The following is a 24,256-nucleotide window of genomic DNA, read 5'->3' as shown; positions in this document are numbered from 1 at the left end:
TCGATTTAAATTTAAAATACTTAAAAAGACGACGTGAAGGAAACACACCAACTCTGTCGCCACTTTTCATACGAATTTAAACAACTACAAAGCTTAGGATTTGAACGAGTTTAAGTAATTTTATAAATGGAAATCCGGAAGAAGGAATAAAAAAAAAGTTTTTCTCAACAATATAAAGTTGGAAAATACACTTAAAAAGATAACGTTCTTCTACCTGAAAGTGCCATTTCTGTAAAAACTGAATGTTTTCAGTTAAATTTTATTGCCAAGAGAAATGATTTTCTAGTCAAAATTATTTTTTTTTATTATTAGCTGATTGGGCTACAGAACATACACACAATTTCATTATCCCAACATTCCGTCTACTTTACTGTTTATAGTTACAACAACCAACAAAAACAAAAACAAAAAAATCACCGCCATTAATACCCATTTACATTTTAAGTATAACGAACGAAAATGAGCGTCTACTAAAGTGGATTTAGATTGATTGAAAAATAGATACATATACTTATTGAATGGTTTTATCACAAACACTCGTATCGTACACTACCATCTATACAACACTACGGTATCATTGCATACATACCCCGAAACAAGGCTTAATAAATTATGCAAGTTCGTTTACAAGCTTCGTAAAATATGCATGGAAAATGATTGATTATTTGAATAAGAGAAATTCGTGCATATATACATCCAACGTCGCTATACATAGCAGATAACCAATTACTGTTCTGGCTAACTTTCTAACATTATTAGAATAACCGGTGTCACTTCTGATCTAGCTATCTGTAGACTTATTTATAGTCTGAATGGGGGACAGAGCAGTATTTGGAAGGGATATTCGAAAAAGATCGCGGTTTGGGTGGGGGCAGAGACGATTTTCGAGAAAATATTTTTCTGAGTCTTTCTCGATGTTTTTTCATTTTCACAAATTTTTGTGAATTTTGTCAGTTTTTCCGAGGAGAGGACAATTCAAATTTTTTGAGATTTTCTTTTTGATCGTTCGTAGTCACGCCAGAATGGCATATTGTCCGTTTCGCAATACGTTTCAAGGTTTTATTTCCAAAATTTTGAGTGTTGCGCAACGGACAATATGCCATTCTGGCGTGTCTATGAACGATGAACCTAAAAAACAGCCGAGTAGCCAGAAATTGATCTATAGAAAGTCCAATTTTTCAGAATTTTCTACATTTTCCCGATTTTTCAGAATTTTTGCAAATTTTCTCCCCAATTTTCTTGATTTTTCAGAATTTTCTCGATTTTCTGGAATTTTTGAGAATTTTCTGGAATTTTCTTTATTTTCTCGAAATCAAGAAAATATTTCCTCAGAAATAGGCTCTGACACAGAGTGGGACAATAGTATTTACAGGGATTTGGAAAATGTTCATTTACAGTTGTCGCCACACTTGTAACTACGACAATTACAATATTGATCAAATAGTAATTTCAGCCTTAATTGCCATGAATACCGAATTGGTGCACACGTTGTATTTGATTTTTGGGTCTCAAAAATTTACCAAGCGTTGAACTGCTTTTTGAATGTCACCTGAAACAGATGAAGCTATTATACTCCTTAATGAACATCACCTCATCGTTGAATAAATGTGGAATATTTTAAAATGGAAAATTTATCTTCAAATTGCATCGATCGTTCAGACATAGACCTCGTTATTTTACGTAACATCGAAAGTGAATTAAAATCGTAATGTGCTACAATAATTTATAATTTATAAAAAGTTAAGAGAGAACTTTGTATGGTGACGGACCATTTATCGTACTTTCATTTTGACCTCGACATTAATTTAATATCCATATTAAGTCGTCCATTTATAGTTGTATCTTCATTAAAAGCAATAACCACACGCTAAAATAGTTAAATCGCAAAGAAACCTTGAAATTTACATTTAATTTGATAGATGTAAATACGGAAGTTGTTTAGCCCCGTCGTGCACTTCTCCGTTCATCACTCCGTTAAGTATTTCTAATGGTAGAAATAATCACGTGAGAAATTTCAAAGCCGTGAGAATTAGTGCGATATGAGGAAAACGTACGTTGAACGGAAAGTAACAATTAATTTGTAAGAAATTTCGTATTTAATTTTGAACAAAACCAGGACAATTTTAATCCTGCCCCGTCCACGAGACGTACTGAAACCAAACTAAAACGAGAATTAAAATAAAATTTAAATTAAAAAACAAAAATTCGTTTCAACCGAGATCAGCACAAAAAGCATTTTACATTCACGTTAAGAATTTTGATTTTTTTTTTGTTAAAAACAATTATGGAACATGAATTTTTGAAGGATGACATTCGGTGTGGATCCGGACACACATATAGACTCATTAGAACAAGCCGAAGCAGCTACGGTTGAGGGAACATCAAAATGGTCATGCAAATTGACAATTACAGGTACAAAATAACAAATAAATGAAAATAACCAAAAAATCAATCAATCAGCAATCTCAAACGTACTAACTTGCTCTATTAAAAACTTACTACTTTTTCTATTAGTACCAAGTTTCCTATTTTAGAACTGTTTTTAAATAACTCATTTCTTCTTTCAAAATAGTTGAGTTGAATCAAAATTCAGTGAAAGAATCGTGGAGTTTATTTATTTGGTCAAAATTAGTTAATGTTTGATTTGCCTAAAACTTAAATGAACTGAATAGCTACGCCACACCATTTTGCAAAGTAAAATAATCTCTCGCTCTCTGATGCAACATCTCATTTTCAGTTTTCTTAGCAGGCACATTAGCACTCGTGTAGTAAAGGCATTCCATTAGCTGCCTGAAAGTAGGACGGAACGAGTACTAATCTTGCAACTACTCTGAGAATATATCGAGTTCTCAGGAAAACGCAAGAAAAGTGTCCGTTTCTATTTTCGGGAAAGTGAATACACCGTCGGTCCAATAGTCCCTAATAAAACTACAGTTTGAAACCTATGACATATCCTAGCACTACGGTTGGAATTATTCTTTTCAAGCTTTTTTGGCGAACCCTAAGGTACATCCTTCGTCAAACAGTAGCCTTCGTGTCACAATACGGTATAGGTTTCAAACCAAGTTCTCAACCTGTAAGTGATAGTCAGGAACTGTTTTTGATTTACAAATTTCCCATATTTTGGTCGGTTTTCCCAAATTTTTCCATATTTTCCACACAAAAAAAATTGTAGAAATTTTGGGAAAACAATTTTCCAAAAATAATCCCTGATGATAGCTCACCACACCACACTTTTAGTCTTTCATCACGCAACGTAGTTCCTATTAATGCAGGAAACACCTTAAACGAAAATCTTTCCTTCAGTAATTAATACTGTCCGTCATTTCTGTATATAAGCCAGAAAAACAACTCATTACCCGTAACATATCGAGTTTAAGTTGTGCCACATAAATTAAACGATTTCTTATTTATCACCTGCAGTGACAGTCGCTTAACAGCCACTCAGAAAACGGACATCGTGTTTGGTATTAATATTGCGTTCTATATGCGCATTTTAATTCATTTTACCGCTCAATTTCTACCGTGAAATTTTGCCGTTAAGACTTTCATGCGATACCGTAGTTCAGATATGATGTGAAACTGAAAAAAAAAAGAAAAAATCTAAAATGCAAATTCGGCGTGAACTTTCCCGTTCGGTCGAATAATGCAACATCGGTTTTCACTTCCACATTGAATATTGTTTACCTTTAATTTCGAGTGGAAGCCAAATGTATATTTATCGCCGAACAAAGCCCAGCAATCTAACTATGAAAAATCGAACGAAATCGATTAAAATTTATTTTTGGCAGGCCTATTATTCTAATATAATTATGCCCCAGAGAGACATGTCCGATTCTTTTTTGGGGGCTACGAGAATAATTTAGAGCAAAACAAACGCAACCGAAAGTTGCACAGGTTAGAGATTCATTGAAAAGCTAAATATAGGTGTCGTGCTTATACGGGCTATTATCGAGACTATTATTCGCTATTAACTGGATTGTTTAAGCGTTTTATTATCGCATAATCATCGGTGTGCTATGGCTTTCAAATATAATTTGTCTGACAACAACCAATTTTCGGTGGCATCATTTCCCTCTTTGGTGATTATCCCGCTAATCATTTCATTATTTTTTTGAATATTAACACGGAAAACGACAAATGTTAGCTAATTTTGATCGTCACAAAAACGTTCGATTTAATGAAAAGACGCTGCCAATCAATACATGACAGTGGAAATATTTATATTTTCTTCACAAAAAAAGCAAATTATGTAAATATTTAATATCGATTGCATCCGTATAACAATTAAAGCAGCGTTTTTACTTCTACAAGTGATATATATATCTATCTATCTAAACCATTATTCTTTCAATATTATATAACACACACGCGTTTTGTTTATTGAAACTGAAATGAAACTTCACCGCACTAACCGAAATAAACTTTTGCATCGAAAACTTTTACAATAAAGTTTGTCGAGTATACTTCAGCATTGTATATCAAAGATGAGATGTGTTTTTTCATGTAAATAAATCACAATTTAAATATAAATCCTGCCGCATCGAGGTCATGTATAGATTTATGTTACTTCTTATGGCGTATTATTACCCCATCTGGTTTAAAATTTCTACTTCAGTGTTCTCGAAGACTCATTGGCAAAATCATACAAATGAAGTTAATCTGGCTGGTATTTTATTGTAATAAAATAGAAGTCAAGCTTAAAGCGTCGAGCTGTATCTCGAATCACTGGCGTCACACATTACTGCTGTATGAAACTGTAAATTCATTTCTCAAGTGTGTGACTAATCAATAAAATTGTCGAGTGACTGATTATCTAAAACTTGCCATCTAACAAGCGCTTTTGTCGCTGAGGAGAAAGTTATTTTGCATCTGAAAAGGAATTCATTTATCGCACACAGAACACACAAAAAAATGTCTATTTGTGTGTGACGTGGTGAGAACGAAATTTCTCTCTTGAAAATTCGATTTTTATGCAGCTCATAAAACATTGCTTGCATTTTTGTGTGAAAACATTTTATTTTTTCATTTATTGGCTCGTGCAATATGAATTTACAGCCCTTTTCGATGTTATAGTGTTGTTTGTGCTAAAAATACTTTTCAGCCATATAGTGTGAAGTCTCTCTGTGTGTATACATAAAAAATGAAGCAGCGCCACCCCTCTCGATCCCACACGCATAATAAATTATTAAAATGTTCAATATGCATAAAACATTCGATTATTATGCTAAGCACATCAAAACAACACATAGTAGCACTTCATTAAAGTCTTTGAACACGCAATTGACCTACAAAAAAAAACGGTGGAAATTGCCAAATGGAGAACAGAGAGACGAAGAAGAAAAAAAAAATTGAAAAGAAGATGTGACAAAACAAATTAAATATTCATTTTTGTGACGCAAAACACTTAAAGCATTTCGTGTATTTTTTGACAGTTTTAACAACAACCAAAAAAAAAAATGCCAACGCTTTTGATGCATTTTTAAACGTTTTCACCCCGGCATACGTACACAATGTTAATATCAAAAATTATTTTTATTTTCATTGAGGGCATTTGCGTGTTAATATAAATTCCGGCATTAACCACCCCTAAATGGCTTACGAAATTGTTTTTAAGCCATTCCGAATCAAAATGAGATTTTTCTCTCTCTCGCATTTTTCTGGCATTTGATGATTCGCCTACAGGCAGCATATTACACATAAATGTAGTGTGACTGATTCTATTCGTATCACACGCGAACGAGTATATAGAGACATTTTATAGTCAAGACGAGCATTTATATATTGTGTTTCAAATGAATAGAAGTTCATATATTGTGAGCTGTCCTTAATTATTATCGGCTGAACATTTTTCGGAAATAATGAGATTACGTCGCGTCTCCGTGGTATGGATTTGTTCGCCCTTCATCTTTAATCTATTTTGAACGGTACAAGGCTCACCGTGAAAGTATTTAATCTGTTACTTCTTTTGTTTAAAGTCCTCGCTTAGCTGTTAAATACTCAAATTTTGTACTTCTTATCTTTAAGAGTCATATCGCCAAGACTTCAGGTGATTGGGGAACAAGCCGACTCCGATTTTAATGAGTGATAGCTCGTTGGATTCGTCTTTCAATTCTAGGAAACACGTATCTTTCACTTTTTCTAAAAAAAATTTGTTTTCTGTGAAAAGTGTTCAAAAGTGATCACATGTCAGAGAGTACCGAAAACAGTTTTTCGGCAATAACTCAAGAAAAAATTATTTTAAATTGTTGTAATGTTGTACGATTGTCGGCCTTGGAAAGACCTACAGATAGAGTATACGCACTGCTTGGTGCTAGTTGATCCACGAGAGCTATGACTTAAAATATAGTGAATGTTCGGAGAGTACTGCTTCTCTGCAGCTTCGTTGTTCCACGGAACTAAGTATGGGATGTTGTAGCTGGCCTCACCCACTATCGTTCCACACATAAATGAGCCCAGTACTTTTGTGCTGCAAGCCCACAGAAGTGTTAGAAATAATTTTTTCTTGAGTTATTGCCGAAAAACTGTTTTCGGTACTCTCTGACATGTGATCACTTTTGAACACTTTTCACAGAAAACAATTTTTTTTTAGAAAAAGTGAAAGATACGTGTTTCCTAGAATTGAAAGACGAATCCAACGAGCTATCACTCATTAAAATCGGAGTCGGCTTGTTCCCCAATCACCTGAAGTCTTGGCGATATGACTCTTAAGTAACGATATGCTCCCAAGTTGAACTGATCTTTTAATTTTTGTTGTTGTTTTCGATGATTACTTCTAGGCCACCAACAACTACAAAGAAGAAATCGTTAAGCTCTTCTGCAGGCCTGTTTTCTCTTTAAAAAAACATATTTTTCTATGAAAAACCTAACGAAAATGTGAAACATTTTGCATCCAATCGTCCAAGCAGCTTAGGTCAAAATAAGTGCCAGTCAAAAAAGAAAAATTCTTAGAAATTGTTCAAATGGCATACTAGAATCCTTGTTCGTAAAGTTGTGGAAATTCTTAAATTCCAGCCAATTAAAAATTTGAACCCACTGTATCCCTAGATTCCAATGGATCTGAGAATTAGCCTACTTCACGATATTTTTTAACAAAATTTTTATTAGAATGAAAAAGCTCTTTGTCTCTCTGTTGTTCAAACAAAATTGATTTTTTTTAGCGAAAATAATTGTTCGTACGGACTATGTTTCGTAATGGCCAAGTTATTAGCATCACGCTGTTGCGTCGCTATACAAGAATATGAAACTCTGAATAAAAAATAATCGAATTGATAAAGGACATTCGACCACGATTCGTGAATCGTGACTGGCCGTTTTACAGTATAGCAGCAATATCATTATCGATATTAATTGTGAATGGTGTGTCGATTCTCTGTGCTATAGACGAAGTTATTTTTAACCCTTTTCATGAAATAATTAATGGAACTTTTCTAAGAATAGCTTTAGTATAGCTCGTATGTATCCTAAAAAATGGAATGAAAATGATTTGAAACTATGACTATATATAGACGAAACTACAACGTTTTGCTACGAGTGAATGTTTCAGTCGAAGCTGACGACCGAAAAAAAAACGTAAATTGAAATCATTCTGCGAAAATTATAATTTTAATTTTTTTTAATTTATTTTGGTAATCAGACTTTGGATTGTGTGGGTTCATGTGTCTAATTGTAACAAAACCAAAAATTGTATGATAGAATTGTGCATGTGTGATGGAACTTAATTTAGTATTTTGTGCACTGCTTGATTTGCTGCAAGTTTTAACACTACACTTCTCTGTAATATTCATAGTTTGTTCTGTTTGATTGAAAATATTTCGCTTCTTCTTTACAACAAAAAATCACACACACACCCAAACACACCCACACGTACATACACACGATTTTAATTAAGAAACCGATGGACAAAAAGGTCCTTTTCACAATATTCACACACATCAACACAATGTCGATGTTCAATCTTACAATGAACCCTTTCGAAAATTTGGCACTTTAACACTTTCACAGCAATACTCAATTTACGAAAGGGTAACACACTAAATTTAACATAAAACTTATTTCATCAATTTGTGCGCTACTGTTCAAACGATTGGAAATCGGAAAAACATGAAAGTTTCTAATAATGTCCACCTTGACCTTACAATGGAGACGATATTTATAGTCCTAGAACATATCAAACAATTTAGAAGAATTTATGGGAGATGACTGCAAGAGTCATCTCATAATCAGCGACCTATACAAACCAAACAAACAAATGAAGTAAAAGGTTTTGAATGAAAATACTGAGATGAAAGGAAATTATTTTGGTGATATTTTGACGACGTCTGAGACAGGCATGAGCGCCGACGGAAAAACCTCGGCGGCGACTAGCCGAAAAAAATTCTCGGCGGCGGCGAAAAAATCGGCTTGAGCCGGCTTAAAACGGCTCGGCTGGAGGTTCCTTTTAACTTTTTTTCAAAATAAAAACGTTTAGATAAATTCATGGAAAATGAACTAGAAAGCATGAAAATGAAATTGTACGGAAAGCGAAAATGTAGGTAGATTAGGTTGTTCAAAGTGCAAGTGGAACTGGTCTTGTTACAAGCAAGTCTCTAAGTCTAAGGTTCACTAACACGTCAAGTTTTATTGCCTCAAAACTTGAACTAAATGGAAAATCATGCTCCGGTACACTCATTTAACTCATTAAGAAAATGGTTTTCGAGAAGAAATCGAAAGCTCACGAAAATCAAGTAAAAATTGAAAAGAAAAAAAATCGAGAAAATTCGCAAAGATCGATAAAGTTTTCTCAAATTTGTGAATTAACTGATTGTGCGCCTTCGGCTCGTTCCGCAAAGGTCATACTTGCCAAAACAACAAACTTAGAAGCGAGGACGTAATATACCATTCTGGAAAATTCATGAAAATTCAAGAAAATTTTCAAAATTTTCTTAATTTTGAAAAAAAAATTCAAAAAGTACTTGAGCTGCTTAGGATCAACAGGAATCTCGGTTTTCAAAATAATTTCACCTTTCGAAATCTTTATTTCATTTTCCAGCCGTTTCAAGCCGTGTTTTTGGCACCGGCTCGGCTGCGGCGCGGCTTGCTCAAAAATGGCCGGCGGCGGCTTGATCGGCGGCTTATTTTCGGCGGCGCTCATGCCTGGTCTGAGAAAGGCAACGAATGAAATACGGTCGGCGAAATAGATTTCTCTATCTTTACATGACATCATTTTCTTCGGATTATCAGGATATTTCAAGTGTACCCAGTTGTGTCGGACCAGGTCACAATCTCCGATAAACGCAGACAGGGTAATGTACGTTATCAATCAAAATAATGCAATTCTCTACGAAAACTTAAATTTCATTCTTAACTGCACACCAGAGTGCATTTAACTTTATTCTGATGAATGGCAATAGAATTCGGATCACTCACGAGAAATTCATAAAGTGTCCTTCAACATCCCTTCTTAATTATGAAGTTACACGGGGTAGAGGTGCATATTACTGTTTCATTCGCCCGAATACTCAAAACAATTTTCTCTGAGAAGTGATGAATGTGTTCGTGAAATAATTTTTTTATTTTTCACATCCAAACACTTGCTCTGAGTGGAAATGTTACGTTGAATATATAATACGTAATTGCTGTTGAACTTTCAATTCTGCGGATATTTCAAACTTTTACAGGGAAAAAATTGTTTGAACTAAAAAATTGTGTAACAGTGTACTTGTTGTAAATTTGCATCTAAACTATTACCAGAAAGAGGAGGAGAGTAAGCGTTTACAGAACAAGTTTTTCTTTTTGTCATGGACAATTTATTTTTATAAAGTTCATCCTATCTACCGTATAAATCCCAGGAGAAAATGTTTTCATTAAACGTGAGAACACAATTTCATTTGCATCTCTTTTCCAGTGGAGTTGCGGGAAGAAGAACAACTACATGGATAGTAAGACTAAAATTATTTGCTGTAGCATTTACGTGTACCGATTGTTCAATATTCAAAATTATATTTTAGCCAAAATAAGAAACATTTTTTCGCGATCATAAATCGAATGCGTAAATAAAATACCTCGAATTTAAACACTTATTGCTTAAAAAAGAAGCACTATGAGTGCCACTCAAGAATGGTAAGAACTTCTACAGTCACTGTCTTCCACGGAATTTTTATAAGAATTTGGATTCCTCAAAATTCTCAAAAAATTCTCAAATTTTTCAAAGTTTAAAACTGGGTTTAACAATGTAATTTTATGTGCAGACAGACATAAAAGTAACCAGATAACTCGTACAGTCGAAAAAGAGTAAGAAGAAGTAATTAAAGCCTTCGATATTCAGTTTTCAAGTATTTATCAAAACTAGCTGTCTAAATCAGTTCCAAAAACGTTTAAAATATTGTCTACATCGTCGTTACACATGAAACAAAGTTAATTTTCCTAAATTTTATTCAGAAGAATAAGAAAAATATTTTGTAAAATTTTGAGAAATTTAAAGAAATATTTCTCAAAGAATTCTCAAAATTCTCAAAAAATTTCTCAAAAATAGTCCCTGCTGTCTTCCCAGCAATTTGTTTTAATTCCACGCCTTCAAATGTCAAATATTTGAATCCAGCCCGCCTCGTTGTACTAACAAAAATACGCTTATTTAGTACATAATGCCATCACAGTTGCCAACGTGAGCCGTCAAATGTGTGTATACATTCTGTCGAAGTTGTTTTGGTTTATCAAGTTAAGGCCAGTTCATGGTCGCATATATCGCAAAAATGTATGCGAGCATGAACTGGCCTTAAAAACAAACAATTCGTTTCGAACATTAGCTCTGAACATTTTTAAAAGGCAAATTCACGAAATTATTAGCGTTTTTCTTTTCAAAAATGTTCAAATCTGCAAAATGTGTGTCCAAACCGCCGATATTGCCGAAGAAAGTCAACAAGTTAATTCAGAAATTACGCAAATCTGCCTCGAAATTAGGCCAATCTGTCTCGAAATTACGCAAACCTGCCTCGAAGTTTGCCCGTTGTTGCAAATTTGTACTGAAAAAGTGTTTCTTTTGGCGAAGATGTCGTAAAATTACGGTTATCGGTGAGTCATCCCCAGTTCGCTTCTGTATGAGTTTTGGTTTTAGTTGAATATTGAACAATTGGTACACGTCCCCTGCGAAAGGTGGACGGTCTGTCTGTCCCTTGCGAAAGTGATAATTTTCATAGTGGGAAAATTTGGAATGTTTTTTGTTTGTCTTACTATTCATGTAGTTGCTCTTCTTCCCGCAACTCCCTCGGACGTCGAACGTTACATACGTTACGTGTCGTAGAGTCAATATATTTTCTAAAGAAAGTTTTGCCCATATTATCGTTTGAACAATGGCGGACCACTTCACATACATTTCATTTCCTCATTACAATTCGGAGCCCATCCACTATTGATTGCTCATCTAAATTGTAATGAAGAAAATCCTGTAATCAAACTTGAATCTTAAGCTCCTAAATCTATTAGTCTAACGCATCTTTTTCTCTTCCCTCTCCACCTTTCTATTCTCTTCCATCAATGAAAAATCCACTTTCTACACATGCAGTGATATGCGCTCAAGGACTGATAGCAAAAGATAAAAGTGGCACCAGCGATCCATACGTTACTGTTCAAGTGAGCAAAGTGAAGAAACGTACCCGAACAATGCCACAGGAATTGAATCCCGTGTGGAATGAGAAATTCCATTTGTAAGTTATGCCCCGCCACATCCCATCCGCATTTTATTGCCCCAACAAATCGAATCAATTTTTTTTCAGCGAATGCCACAACTCATCGGATCGGATTAAAGTGCGTGTATGGGACGAAGATAATGATTTAAAATCAAAATTACGACAGAAATTGACCAGAGAGTCGGACGATTTTTTGGGTCAAACGATAATCGAAGTACGAACATTGTCGGGCGAAATGGATGTCTGGTATAATTTAGAAAAGCGTACCGATAAATCGGCTGTGTCTGGTGCGATTCGATTACACATTTCCGTAGAAATTAAGGGTGAAGAGAAAGTCGCCCCATATCACGTGCAATACACATGTTTGCATGAAAATTTATTTCATTATTTGTGCGAAGAAAATATTGGAATGGTAAGTGGATGAATTGGCGCTGGGTTGACCAAAACATTATTTAACTCAATGCATGTTGTAGGTGAAATTGCCTGCCTCCAAGGGGGATGAGGCGTGGAAAATATATTTCGAAGAACATCCCGAGGAGATTGTCGACGAGTTTGCAATGCGTTATGGTATTGAAAATATTTATCAAGCAATGACTCATTTCCATTGCTTGTCCACAAAGTACCTGTGTCCTGGTGTACCGGCTGTGATGAGCACACTTCTAGCTAATATAAATGCGTACTATGCACATACGACAGCATCGTCAGCTGTATCAGCTAGCGATCGATTTGCTGCTAGCAATTTCGGAGTAATTACAAAATCAGATAAATCTTTTCTGTCTCTATCCTATCACAATTCCTTCATTTATGGTTTTTTTGCTCCTTTACGATCGGTGGAATGATTCACTCGGTTTCTGATGTGTTTTTCGAAAATGATTTTCAGAAAGAAAAATTCGTCAAACTATTGGATCAATTGCACAATTCGTTGCGTATCGATTTGTCGATGTATCGAAACAATTTTCCCGCTTCTAGTCAAGAAAAACTGATGGACCTCAAATCAACCGTAGATTTACTGACCAGTATTACATTCTTTCGTATGAAGGTGGGCTGCGGTGAAAAAAATGGAGTGGCGTGACTCGTGCTAATCATTTTTTTTCTTCATTCCCTTCGGTTTCAGGTGCAAGAGCTTTCGAGTCCGCCGCGTGCCAGTACTGTCGTTAAGGATTGCGTGAAGGCCTGTCTTAGATCCACCTATCAATTCCTCTTCGAGAATTGCTATGAACTCTACAATCGGGAATTTCAGGTAATTTTGTCGATATCCGAGGTAACTAGTTTCTGCTTACTCACCGCTTATGTGCTTACGTTAAAGTACTGTGAAATTGCGATAAAAAAATGAAACAAAAGAGAAAGATGAAGCGATAATTACCGATCGCTTTCACACACACACACACAAAATCATAGAAAATAGTTAATCAAATAGTTGAACTAATCAGGTAACGTACGGTACAACTAATTGAACGCATCGGTCACAATGCATTAATCATCCTTCCACCTTCCCGACAAAAAAAAGAACCGACCATTTAGAATCCACTTAGCAAACGTAGCTGCCGTTTCGACTCTTTCATCAGAATGATTTTTATTGTTTAGAACACCGACTCAACCCTGTCGAATCAAATAATTCATTTTCCCCTTTCGTCCTTTCGCCATTCGATCATGTCATTTAGGTGGATCCAAACGAGGCTAAACGAGATCCTGACGACCACGGACCGAAATTGGACAACGTTGACTTTTGGCATAAGCTAATAGCATTGATTGTCTCCGTGATAGAAGAGGACAAGAATAGTTATGGGACTGTTCTCAATCAATTCCCGCAGGAGCTCAATATTGGCCAGGTAATTTGATCGAGTTTGGCAGAAAACATTTTTTTTATTTTTGTCTTCAGAAATCGCTTTCAGCTTAAGAAATTGGATTTATTTCGACGTGTTAACGAAAAAAAAAACTTTTAATTGGACAAAATGCTTAAAACTTTTTAGATTTTTTCATTAGATTTGCGTCTGTGCTGAGATCAAACAGACGCTGTGGTTGTTAAACAAAATTTAATAATTTTCGTCTCCTACAGCTTAGCGCAGCCACCATGTGGGGGTTGTTTGCCGTCGACATGAAATACGCATTGGAGGAGCATGAACAGCATCGCCTGTGCAAATCATCCGCTTACATGAACCTACACTTCAGGGTAAAATAATTTTCTTACAATTTTGCAACGATTTGACATTAATTTGAAGAAGACCTACATTCACAGCGGTTAGAGTACCCTTAAATCGTTCACAGACTTAGCATCTATTACAAGCATTGATTTATAGCAAATCTGTTACTTCCTTTCATTAAGTATTTTCAACAGATTTTCTGCTAAATCTTTTACTTCATTAGTTGTGACACACATTTTACTATAGTAGACCACATCAACCAGAGCTATCGCTTATTTTTCCCATAACTGTCTATCCCAACAAAAATCTCTTCGAGAAAAGTGTGACGCAGTCTTTGAAATACAATTTCTAAAATGAATGATATCGCTAGAGTTGACGCTTTCAGCTTCGTTATGCAAAAATTAAATTTTACACCCAATTAGTTCAAACAAGCTGGCTTAGGTTTTCTCATCATCTGCCAAATAATTTGGTTGTTTCCAGTCTAAATTTTTTTTTGTAAAAATTATTTGGCAGATGATGAGAAAACCTAAGCCAGCTTGTTTGAACTAAATTTGACGAAATTTGACGAAATTCGAAAATTTGACGAAATTCGAAAATTTGACGAAATTTGAAAATTTGACGAAATTTGAAAATTTGACGAAATTAGAAAATTTGACGAAATTAGAAAATTTGACGAAATTCGAAAATTTGACGAAATTTGAAAATTTGACGAAAATCGAAAATTTGTCGAAATTCCAAAATCTGACGAAATTCAGAAAATTTGACGAAAATCAAAAATTTGACGAAAGTAATTCTCTATCTGCCACCATTCAAGAAATATCTCCAAAGCCCCAATTGACCCACCCATTTCCAACTTTCGACATTTTTCACATATGCCCCTCTGTTCTACTCGTAAAACTCTGAGACTTTGCCGAAGAAAGTAACTCTCTATCTGTCACCATTCAAGAAATACCTCTAAAAACATAATTGACCCACCCATTTCCAACTTTCGACATTTTTCACATATGCCCCTCTGTTCTACTCGTAAAACTCTGAGACTTTGCCGAAGAAAGTAACTCTCTATCTGTCACCATTCAAGAAATACCTCTAAAAACATAATTGACCCACCCATTTCCAACTTTCGACATTTTTCACATATGCCCCTCTGTTCTACTCGTAAAACTCTGAGACTTTGCCGAAGAAAGTAATTCTCTATCTGTCATAACCCAAAAAAATATTAGTCCTTTCATCCTACGCTCGAGTAGCTCAAAATTTGGTCACTCTAATCACTCTAGCTCAAACGAATCTGCCCCGATTTTTTAAATTATTTTTTTGTTCGAATCGTGTTACGAATACCTTTCATTTGATGGGTCGCACGCCTCTGTAGGTTTCAATACAGCTAAGCTACAGCCGAAAACGCGTTCCCGACCGTCGAAAACCACACTCAGAAACCACTTCGAGGCCAATAAAACAAAATTCTGGTTTTTCCTGGGGTAATGGCGTATCACAATTTCATTTTTATGCCCACCCTGAGGTTCCTGCAAAATTTCATGGAGATTGGCTGACTAGTTTCCGAGATCGACCGTCGATAGATAGATAGACAGATAGATAGAAACATACAGAGTAAGTTGAAAGATTTTGATTGTTTGGAAAACGTTAATTTGGTGCATTTTCTATCAAAATGACCAACTTCAAAACGATGTATCTCCGGCAATTTTAAAGTTACATAGTCGAGTGATAGCTCGTTTTGCTCGTATTTGAAGCGCGAATAAGATAAAATAGGATTTGTGGTGATACAGGCAAAAGGAAAGAAACTTAAATTCTCGCCTAAATATAGTAGCTGCGTCTCAAAAAAAATTTCTTCGTTCTTTTTTGGAAGTTAGACTGCGTCAAGTCCTCCGCTATCGCTCCGGACATGATAACAGCTGTCACATCCAATAAAACAAAAACTTTCGACAATCGGTTCAGTAGGTAGAACGAAATCTGGGCATCAGCGGTAGAATGATTGGTACTTTACTAGTCCAAGATAGATTTTCCTTTATTTGGAAATGAAATGCCATTTCCAGAAAATCGTTTCTACTGAGTCTAGGGCGATAGGATTCCTGAAAATTACGGGCGTCGTATAGTGGCTGTGGCTGTGGGTCTTCAATATTTGTAGTAGAACATATGAAAAACATTTTTCACAATGCACAATTGGTTGCAGGTTAAATGGCTGTATACGAACTATGTGAAAGAAGTACCGCCGTACAAAGGCGCTGTTCCAGAATATCCAGCCTGGTTTGAGCCTTTCGTTATGCAGTGGCTCAACGAAAACGATGATGTTTCGTTAGAATATTTGCACGGTGCTTTCAATCGTGATAAAAAAGATGGGGTTCGTTTAGTCGCAATTATCCATTGTAACGGCTCTAATCCAACCATTTCGTTCGTTTCTTTCAGTTCCAAAAAAGTAGTGAACATTCGCTATTTTCGAATTCTGTCGTTGACGTATTCACGCAGCTCACTCAATGTTTTGATGTAGTCAGCAAACTAGAATGCCCCGATCCAGAAATCTGGAAGCGCTATATGCGGAGGTTCGCTAAGACCATAGTCAAGGTGCTAATAGCTTATGCCGACATTGTCAAAAAAGACTTTCCGGAGCATATGAAAGATGAGCGCATAGTAAGTTTGGATGCAATCACATTGATTGTTCGGTTTGTCGGACTGTAACATCCATCTCTGTGCAGGCTTGCATTCTTATGAACAACATCCAGCAGCTGCGTGTTCAGTTGGAAAAGATGTTTGAATCAATGGGTGGCGATAAATTGGAAGAAGATGCGGCGAATATCTTGAAAGAACTGCAACAGAATCTGAACACGGCACTGGACGATTTGGCATCGCTGTTTGCTGACAGGTATGAATTGAATTCTTTTAGTCGTCAACTTCCTTACAAAGTATGTGTTGTTGCCACTTCTATCCAGATTGTCTCTGGAAAGAGTTTTACTATCCTCGTTTTGGAGAAATTTATTTTCGTTTCCCTTCTATCAGCGAAATTAAGTTTTTGGTTTTTTCTATGTCACTCACAACTTTTTCCTCCAAAAGCAAAATTAGAATTACGTGACCATAGGGAAGACACTCAATTAGAATTTTGAGGCAACGAATGAGGCATGAACCTTTGGCTAACAAAAATTTGCATCGACTTTGGGTGGCGGGTAGTTCGATGTTGTGAACGATGGGGATGATTTTTGTTTTTCGAAAATTTTATTTTCAAAAATTGGAGAGATATATCGGCTGAACACGCCTCTAATGTGAGCTGAAACATCAACATTTTTTATAATGTCACTCTGCGTGCAGAACCAATTTTTTTTTTTGTGTTTATAAGTGTGGAATCGCTTGAGATTCAACTCAAGTGAATCAGCGGTTGAATTTGATGTTCTAAGATCAGCTCTCAGACCCAGGACTCTTGTGAGAAAAGTGATAGCTAATCAGCCGACCAATTGTGTCTGACATTATACTGGCATTACGGCCAGGAAAAGCAACATAAAATAATCTTTTAAGGTTTTAACTGCTTCCTCATATAAACAATGCGCTTAAAGTAGTAAACGAATAGACCATAAGCCTATCTTCATTTTGTAATCTCGAACTAATTGAAGATGTCACGTGAATGAACGGTAGAGAAACTCAAACGAATTATTGCTCGAACTGTTCGAATCTGATGAACATCATGGTTCTATATGGAAATTCACTTTTCGAACGAATAATTCGGTTATTTCTGGTAGTCTCCTCATTTGAAGACCGAGACATCTGCCCAGGACTGCACATTTGTGAGCTTTCCGTCATACAATTCAAATAATTTTATTTTTCGCTGATATCCCATTCAATTAGTTCCAGGTTAAAATGATGGCTAGACTTTTTTGATTAGATTTTGTTACGAGCATAATAGATTTTCGCTTCAAAAAATTCATATTTTTTATACACCGAATTGGATAAATAAGCTTCTTTCAAGGCTTGCAACAATATTAAAATGTTACTCCAGCCGAACCGAACAGTCTTAACAACTAGAGAAATATTCTTTTCGAAAAAAACTTTTTTTATTTAGTGAATTTTGCTTGAAGTTAAATTTAGATTCAAACCATTTTTTGTTGATCTTTTTTATGGGCAATATTTACATTGCTGAAATGTAGGCTATATGGGACGGCGATGAATTAGTCTATTTTCGTTAATTACGATTTGCAAGACATCCTTTTTACGAACACTGTAACGACAGTTCTCTTCGAAAATATTTTTACGACCTGTCCCTTGCAAAAGTTGACCATTACATTGCAATTTACCCTCTGCGAAAATGATCCATTACATGTGGACATGGGACAGGTAGTCAACCAGAATGCATTGGATGCTGTTTACGTAGTTCGTCACTTCGGCAATAATTTTGTGATGTAAACTCATTAGAGTGTTTTTGAGCAACTTTCTTCGGAAATGGTTTTTCGACAAGTCTAGTTGTATATCACGCCTTCGGCTCGGATATACTACCTCTACTCTTGCTGAAAAGGCAGTTACTTAAGCTTGTTGCTCGAAAACACTCGAGTGAGTTTACTTTCATCACAAAATTGACACTTCATGTAATGAATTACTTTTGCAAAGTTCAACTGTTCTAGGAACGGCGAGCGGGCAGATTAGCACAACCTGTTCACCGTTCTTAGTGTAAGAGTTAAGATTGGTCGAAAAAAATCGTTTATTTTTTGGAAAAGAATTGTCGGTTCAGTTTACGGCTAGCTTGGTCTGCCCGATGTAGTCATCATCGAAAATAGACTATTTCAACGCACAAGTTTAGGTTACATTTCACGATTGTACCGATTGCTCTTGATGAAAAGAAGAATACCTGCGTGTTCACCACACTGTTTAGGCATAATTACGTTTTTGGTTTTCGTTTTAAATAATTTGAGAGATGAATTTCGTTGCACGTAATCTTTAGATTTTTTTTATCTGTTTAAAGTGATAAAATATCCTTCTCTCACATAACCATGCACTCACTTAAATTTCTTTCGTTTTTTATGGTTTTCGTCTTCTTTTTCGTTATACAAATTGAATATTTAGACGAATTGCTACGACAAATGCCATTCTCAATTCGAAATCTTTAACAATTTGTTTTTCTCTTTATCCCTTTCACATCGAAATAAAATAAAATCCAAAAAAAAATCGACGAAATATCACACGACCCCAAAAAAATGCTCAGCTTGGAACCGAGAATCACACAGAGCGTTCGTGAATTGGGTGACTTATTGGTTGGCATTAAGGGTGGCGGCAATTTGGGCGCTCAAAACCAAGCGGCACAACGTAATGCCGTTGCGGTTGAAGCGGACGAAGTGTTGCGTCCATTGATGGACCTGCTGGACGGATCATTAACACTGTATGCCCAATCGTGCGAGAAAACCGTACTCAAACGATTGCTGAAAGAATTGTGGAAGATTGTGATGCGAATATTGGAGAAGACCATTGTCCTGCCACCGATGACCGATAAAACGGTACTGAACGATTCGAATCGATACTTTCAGTTTTCTAAAATTTGTTCCCTTTTGTCTCAAAACAGATGATGTTCACTAAGCTCACCGACAACGCTAAGAATCTAGCGGCAAATGCGAAAATCGAAGATATGGGCAGACTGTTCAAAAATCATATGGCCGGCAAGCAGGACGTCAAAATCGCTTTAAGTGGTGTAATGGACATATCAAAGGAAGTGGAAAAGAATCTGTCACCGAAACAGTGTGCCGTACTCGACGTCGCATTGGACACAATCAAACAGTACTTCCATGCTGGTGGAAATGGTCTAAAGAAAACATTCCTGGAAAAGTCGCCCGAATTACAGAGCTTACGTTATGCGCTCAGCTTATACACGCAAACGACCGATACGCTAATCAAAACATTCATTACTAGCCAGGTGCATGAAGGTAAGCTTTTGCGTTCGGACACGATTCGGAATTACTGTATTATACGGGACATACTTTCTACCTCTTGTATTGATTGGACTAAATTTGTGTGTAATCGAAATCTATTTATTTTACCCTTTCTGTTTGTGTTGTGAAAGAATGTGTGTGTGCACACTTTACGTATTTATTTGTGAATCATTCAAAAAAAACGCAGTGAAATTTAATGGAAATTTCCGGTTTCGATGGTCATTGTCGTGATTGGCGTTCAAAGACGCGACTCCGAGTTGTTACTTCATTAAAAATGCATCAACCGTAACTAGCTACTCCACATTTAAAACACAATTACATGATAGCCACATGCATACATTCCGGTGGTGTTAATCAATAAGCGTTGACCCATTAAACTACTACTGAAATGACTATCGAAACGGAAAATCAAATTATTAAACGGCCGGCCATTCATAATTAAAATATAAAACGCAACGAAGAATTGCATGTCGGAAACATTATTTAAAAAAAAAAAAATGTTACACTCACACCACACACCACACACACCCCTCTTAACAGTTGACACCGTTGACTACACAGATTTTCGTATAATTTTCACAAATTGAAATTTTTCCGTTTTTAAAGTGAAACGTCGCAGTCTTACCGTTGATGAAGTCGAAGGATTAGAAATTGATCCCAATTTGGAGGAACCGCTTAAAGCGAAATTACGACGTGAATCTCGACAAGGTTTTTGTTTCAGTTTTTATCGTTCAAAACAAATTTAAGTTTTTAGAAAATTATGTTCATATATTCGATGATTGGTTACTCAGAAGCCACTGCCGGATCACACGGGAACTCACTCACTAGGTTTTATTCAGTCAATTTATACTAAAACGAAGGAAATAGAGACATAAGATGAATTGTGAGAGATTCCTGAGTGATCCTACTTGCTTCTAAATTAGCTCAGTCGCAGGTTTACATCCGAAAAGGAGTCTCTTGTTGTAGTAATTAACATCCACCACATCCCTTAAAAATACTTCCTCACCCATCCTATCTTTTTTGACAAAAATAGTCGAACGAAATCCCGTTATTGGCTTTGCATCTTGTATCTGTGAATAGTTTTCCCGTTTTATTTTACAATAAATTACCGCAACTACCGCTCGATCGAATTCAATTCTATCCAGAGAACATTGGTATTCAAACAATTTATGATTTGTGGTCTGTGTGCATTGTTCGCAGGCAAACATCACCGGAAATTTGTACAGAATGTTTCGGAAAGAGAAAAACAAAAATTTTAAATCCCACAAGATACTCCTTTCAAACGAATAAAGCTATAGCGAGAGTTAAAACAAAAAAGAAAATCTTAAATCACTTTTTAGTCAAACACCAAACCATTTAACATATTTTAGGATTGCGTTAACAAATTTCATATTTTGTTTTCGGTTCAAAATATCCATAGCCTTTGAATTGAACACATAACACCCATATATATACTAGCGAACCCTACGGTTCTGTTTTGTTGCCTTTCCTTTGTAAATTCTATTGAACTGGACTTTCATTCATCGCATATTTTCGGTACCATGAGTGAAAGTTCACCATTTGCTGCTTCTATTGTCGCTTCAAATTATTGTTTCCATTTCGTTTTAAGTCAATTGGTTTTACGGCGGATTTTTGTAGAATTAACAAAATGTCGGATAGGCATTCTAATGGAGGATTTACTAGTTCTTACATTTTTGTTTGCACATCAAATTGTCTAAAAGTCTTCACCTCGTAATCAGCTAAGAAGTAACATTGGCGATTTCTTTTACGAACAACCAGTACATTTAGGCTCAGCATTTCTCGTGCGGCATAATTTAAGTGTTTCGCTTTCTTGTCCAAATTCTCAACGAAAGAAGAATCTTTAGAGACTATTCCATCAAACAATATTCCATGACAGTAGCTGAACTCTTTCACAAAATATTTGTTATTTCGATGTGAAAAAGTTCAGCTACTGTCGTGGAGTATTATGCATACTTACTGGCCAAGGTGTCCTCGACTCAACAGCACCGGTTGCAGTGTCTGCACTTGCTTCGTGGGCGACGTGGCCACTCTTAAAAATTCTATTCACAAATGTTATAAAAGTGATTTCAAGAGTATATCCGATCGGGACATGCCTAGTGTACTGGAAGTGCTCGACCTCCTCTACCACCTCATACCACAGGCTAAAAAAAATCATTTGTCTCTCAGGAAATATAAGTCAAAAACCAAAAGGTCACATTTTCGATGTTAATCAATCTTGGCAATGGCACCTTTTGGACCATCGGTTTCTTCGGTAGATTTGTAGAGTTTTCAAAGCTCTACATTCCGCTAGAACATTGTTTTCAAAAATACTCTCAACTTTCCGAATTATGACCATCGGAAACTTAAAGCCGCCCGGGGGGACTTCTTTCATGGCTCCATCGGATTCATCAACCACATGCCCGGACACAGTTTTCAATGATCTACGTTTTCCGCACACAGGCTATCGTGGTCCTTAATATTTGCAAAATTCGATACGCCCTAACGGCTATTCATCTGTTATCGATAACGACGACAAAAATAATGACAAGCTCTGGATAATATGGTCCGTTTATATAGTAAAATGCATGTTCAACAAATTCAAGTACAAGGTTTGATCGATGGAAGTAGTAGACCCGACAATAATACTAGCATATGCTTGTCGTCTGTAACAGGTTAACTTTCACTCTCCAGTATTCGTAGCGAAATATTTTAGGTTGCTGACCTTAAATCTGGAACGGGACATTCATTATTTACGTTAGCTTTCATATTGAACTTATAGACCCACCATTAGAACAAAAGAAAGGTCCCTTTACACACTAGAGTTCATAGTTCCCTCTCCCACTTAGAAACTTGACGTGATTAATGGATGTCCGCTAAGTGAAACAAATGCTTTTTAGTTTTAAGTTGCAGTTCAACTTTTCAACATCTAACAGTTTTCTATTGAACAGTTCTTTCTCAGTGGAATTGCATGCCGTCAGGGCTTTGTATTGTATTGCTTTTTGCTTTCAATTAGTTCGACTAAAGTTGCAGTTGGTCTATATAGATTGTAGACAAGATTTCGTTGGGTTAGCCACCAAAACAAATTTGCTAAGCAAATGCGCGACACCACAAAACTGATGTGACTGCTAAACTATTATCTTGATCTCGTTAGATTCACAAAATCCAGAAGAGAGCGTTGGTGAAATATCCGTACAGATCGACTTGTTCACACATCCTGGAACTGGCGAACACAAAGTCACGGTCAAAGGTAAGTCTTAACCGAAATCAGGAAAATTTAAAAAAAAAAATGATTTCTCAATGATCCCTCCACAGTCGTGGCAGCTAACGATTTGAAATGGGTGATACAATCGGGAATGTTTCGTCCATTCGTCGAGGCGAATCTGATTGGACCACATTTGCAGGACAAAAAGCGCAAACATGCGACCAAATCGAAATCGAATAATTGGTCACCCAAATACAATGAAACCTTCCATTTGTAAGATTTGCTGTTGGAATATTGTGTCGCAATTTGCCGTTTAATTTGAAAAATTTATAATTTTCAGTATGATCGGAAACGAAGAGCAGTTGGACTACTTTGAGTTGCACATTTGCGTCAAAGATTATTGTTTCGCTAGGGACGATCGACTGGTTGGAGTTGCTGTGTTACAATTGAAAGACATTGTGGAACAGGTTGGTTTTGATTTGATTTTCTAACAAAGTTTTTGGTCAAATTGCCGTGTTGGGGGCGGAGTTGTTTTAATCATGGGTTCCGTTGAAAACTTTCTTTTTCCCAATACAAATGCCAATTTATCCATTCAGGGTTCATGTGCCTGTTGGCTAGCTCTGGCTAAACGCATCCAAATGGATGAGACTGGTTGGACAATATTACGTATCTTATCACAACGTAATAATGACGAAGTTGCCAAAGAATTTGTTAAGCTGAAATCGGAAATACGTCAAGAACCACTGATACCGAATCCATAGGAGTGTAGAATGTAAACAAACGACAAAATGTAACAAGAGTGGAAGTTCGTCAAATCGAAATGAATTCCGAACGATCCAACAAACATTTAGTATGAAAGTAAGAAAACAATAAAAACAAACAATTTTCTATGTCAAACTTGTAACGTAATAGTATCTGTAGAAACATGTGAATGTTACTCAAAATTTTGATGGATAAAAACCGTGAAAGATATCACACAATTAATTGGTTTATGTCGATAAATGTACATATGATGCCATGGAATCAAATGGGATCATTTTTAATGTCATTACAATGTTTTATATGAAGGTAACCTTCCGACCTAATGCAATCTAATACCTGATGTACTGCCATTCAAGTAGAACCGTTAGTAAGTTTTGCTTTGTTTCGATTAATTTTCATTGTTTGATTTGCCACTTAAAGCCTATTAGGATGCGTATGTTGAATCAAGCACACTTGTCGACCGAGAATGAGAAGCGAAAATTCCTTGGGTAAGAATAGGCTCACTTTCAGTCAGTGCTTGCTATCTCGATTCTCGCTTCTACTTTTGTATCGTTACATCTGCCTGTTAAATAGGATAATACC

The 24,256-nt window shown here is 36.1% G+C and overlaps 1 protein-coding gene across 11 annotated transcripts in view; it reads left to right on the top strand.

Annotated features, from left to right (window-relative positions):
- LOC119085040 (protein unc-13 homolog B) overlaps nucleotides 1–23,997 on the top strand; it is an 83,705-nt gene extending 59,708 nt beyond the window's left edge. For 7 of the 11 annotated variants that reach the window (XM_037195250.1, XM_037195248.1, XM_037195247.1 and 4 more), the window contains 17 exons: nucleotides 11,540–11,681; nucleotides 11,751–12,075; nucleotides 12,137–12,409; nucleotides 12,544–12,702; nucleotides 12,778–12,903; nucleotides 13,325–13,492; nucleotides 13,720–13,833; nucleotides 15,987–16,154; nucleotides 16,220–16,441; nucleotides 16,507–16,673; nucleotides 18,993–19,281; nucleotides 19,347–19,704; nucleotides 20,317–20,418; nucleotides 22,862–22,957; nucleotides 23,023–23,185; nucleotides 23,253–23,379; nucleotides 23,509–23,997. In XM_037195250.1, coding sequence (XP_037051145.1) covers nucleotides 11,540–11,681; nucleotides 11,751–12,075; nucleotides 12,137–12,409; nucleotides 12,544–12,702; nucleotides 12,778–12,903; nucleotides 13,325–13,492; nucleotides 13,720–13,833; nucleotides 15,987–16,154; nucleotides 16,220–16,441; nucleotides 16,507–16,673; nucleotides 18,993–19,281; nucleotides 19,347–19,704; nucleotides 20,317–20,418; nucleotides 22,862–22,957; nucleotides 23,023–23,185; nucleotides 23,253–23,379; nucleotides 23,509–23,673 — 3,164 coding nt within the window. In that variant the 3' untranslated portion in view covers nucleotides 23,674–23,997. Of the gene's footprint in view, nucleotides 1–2,305; nucleotides 2,413–11,539; nucleotides 11,682–11,750; nucleotides 12,076–12,136; nucleotides 12,410–12,543; nucleotides 12,703–12,777; nucleotides 12,904–13,324; nucleotides 13,493–13,719; nucleotides 13,834–15,986; nucleotides 16,155–16,219; nucleotides 16,442–16,506; nucleotides 16,674–18,992; nucleotides 19,282–19,346; nucleotides 19,705–20,316; nucleotides 20,419–22,861; nucleotides 22,958–23,022; nucleotides 23,186–23,252; nucleotides 23,380–23,508 lie in introns of all 11 variants that reach the window. The other 4 variants (XM_037195249.1, XM_037195245.1, XM_037195244.1 and 1 more) reach the window with 1 other exon arrangement.
- The last annotated feature ends 259 nt before the right edge of the window (nucleotides 23,998–24,256 follow it).

This window comes from Bradysia coprophila, unplaced genomic scaffold (genome assembly GCF_014529535.1).
Source record: "Bradysia coprophila strain Holo2 unplaced genomic scaffold, BU_Bcop_v1 contig_94, whole genome shotgun sequence".
In the NCBI taxonomy this organism is placed as follows: domain Eukaryota; kingdom Metazoa; phylum Arthropoda; class Insecta; order Diptera; family Sciaridae; genus Bradysia; species Bradysia coprophila.
Note: the sequence above shows the minus strand (reverse complement) of the source record. Positions and strands in the feature narration are given on the sequence as shown.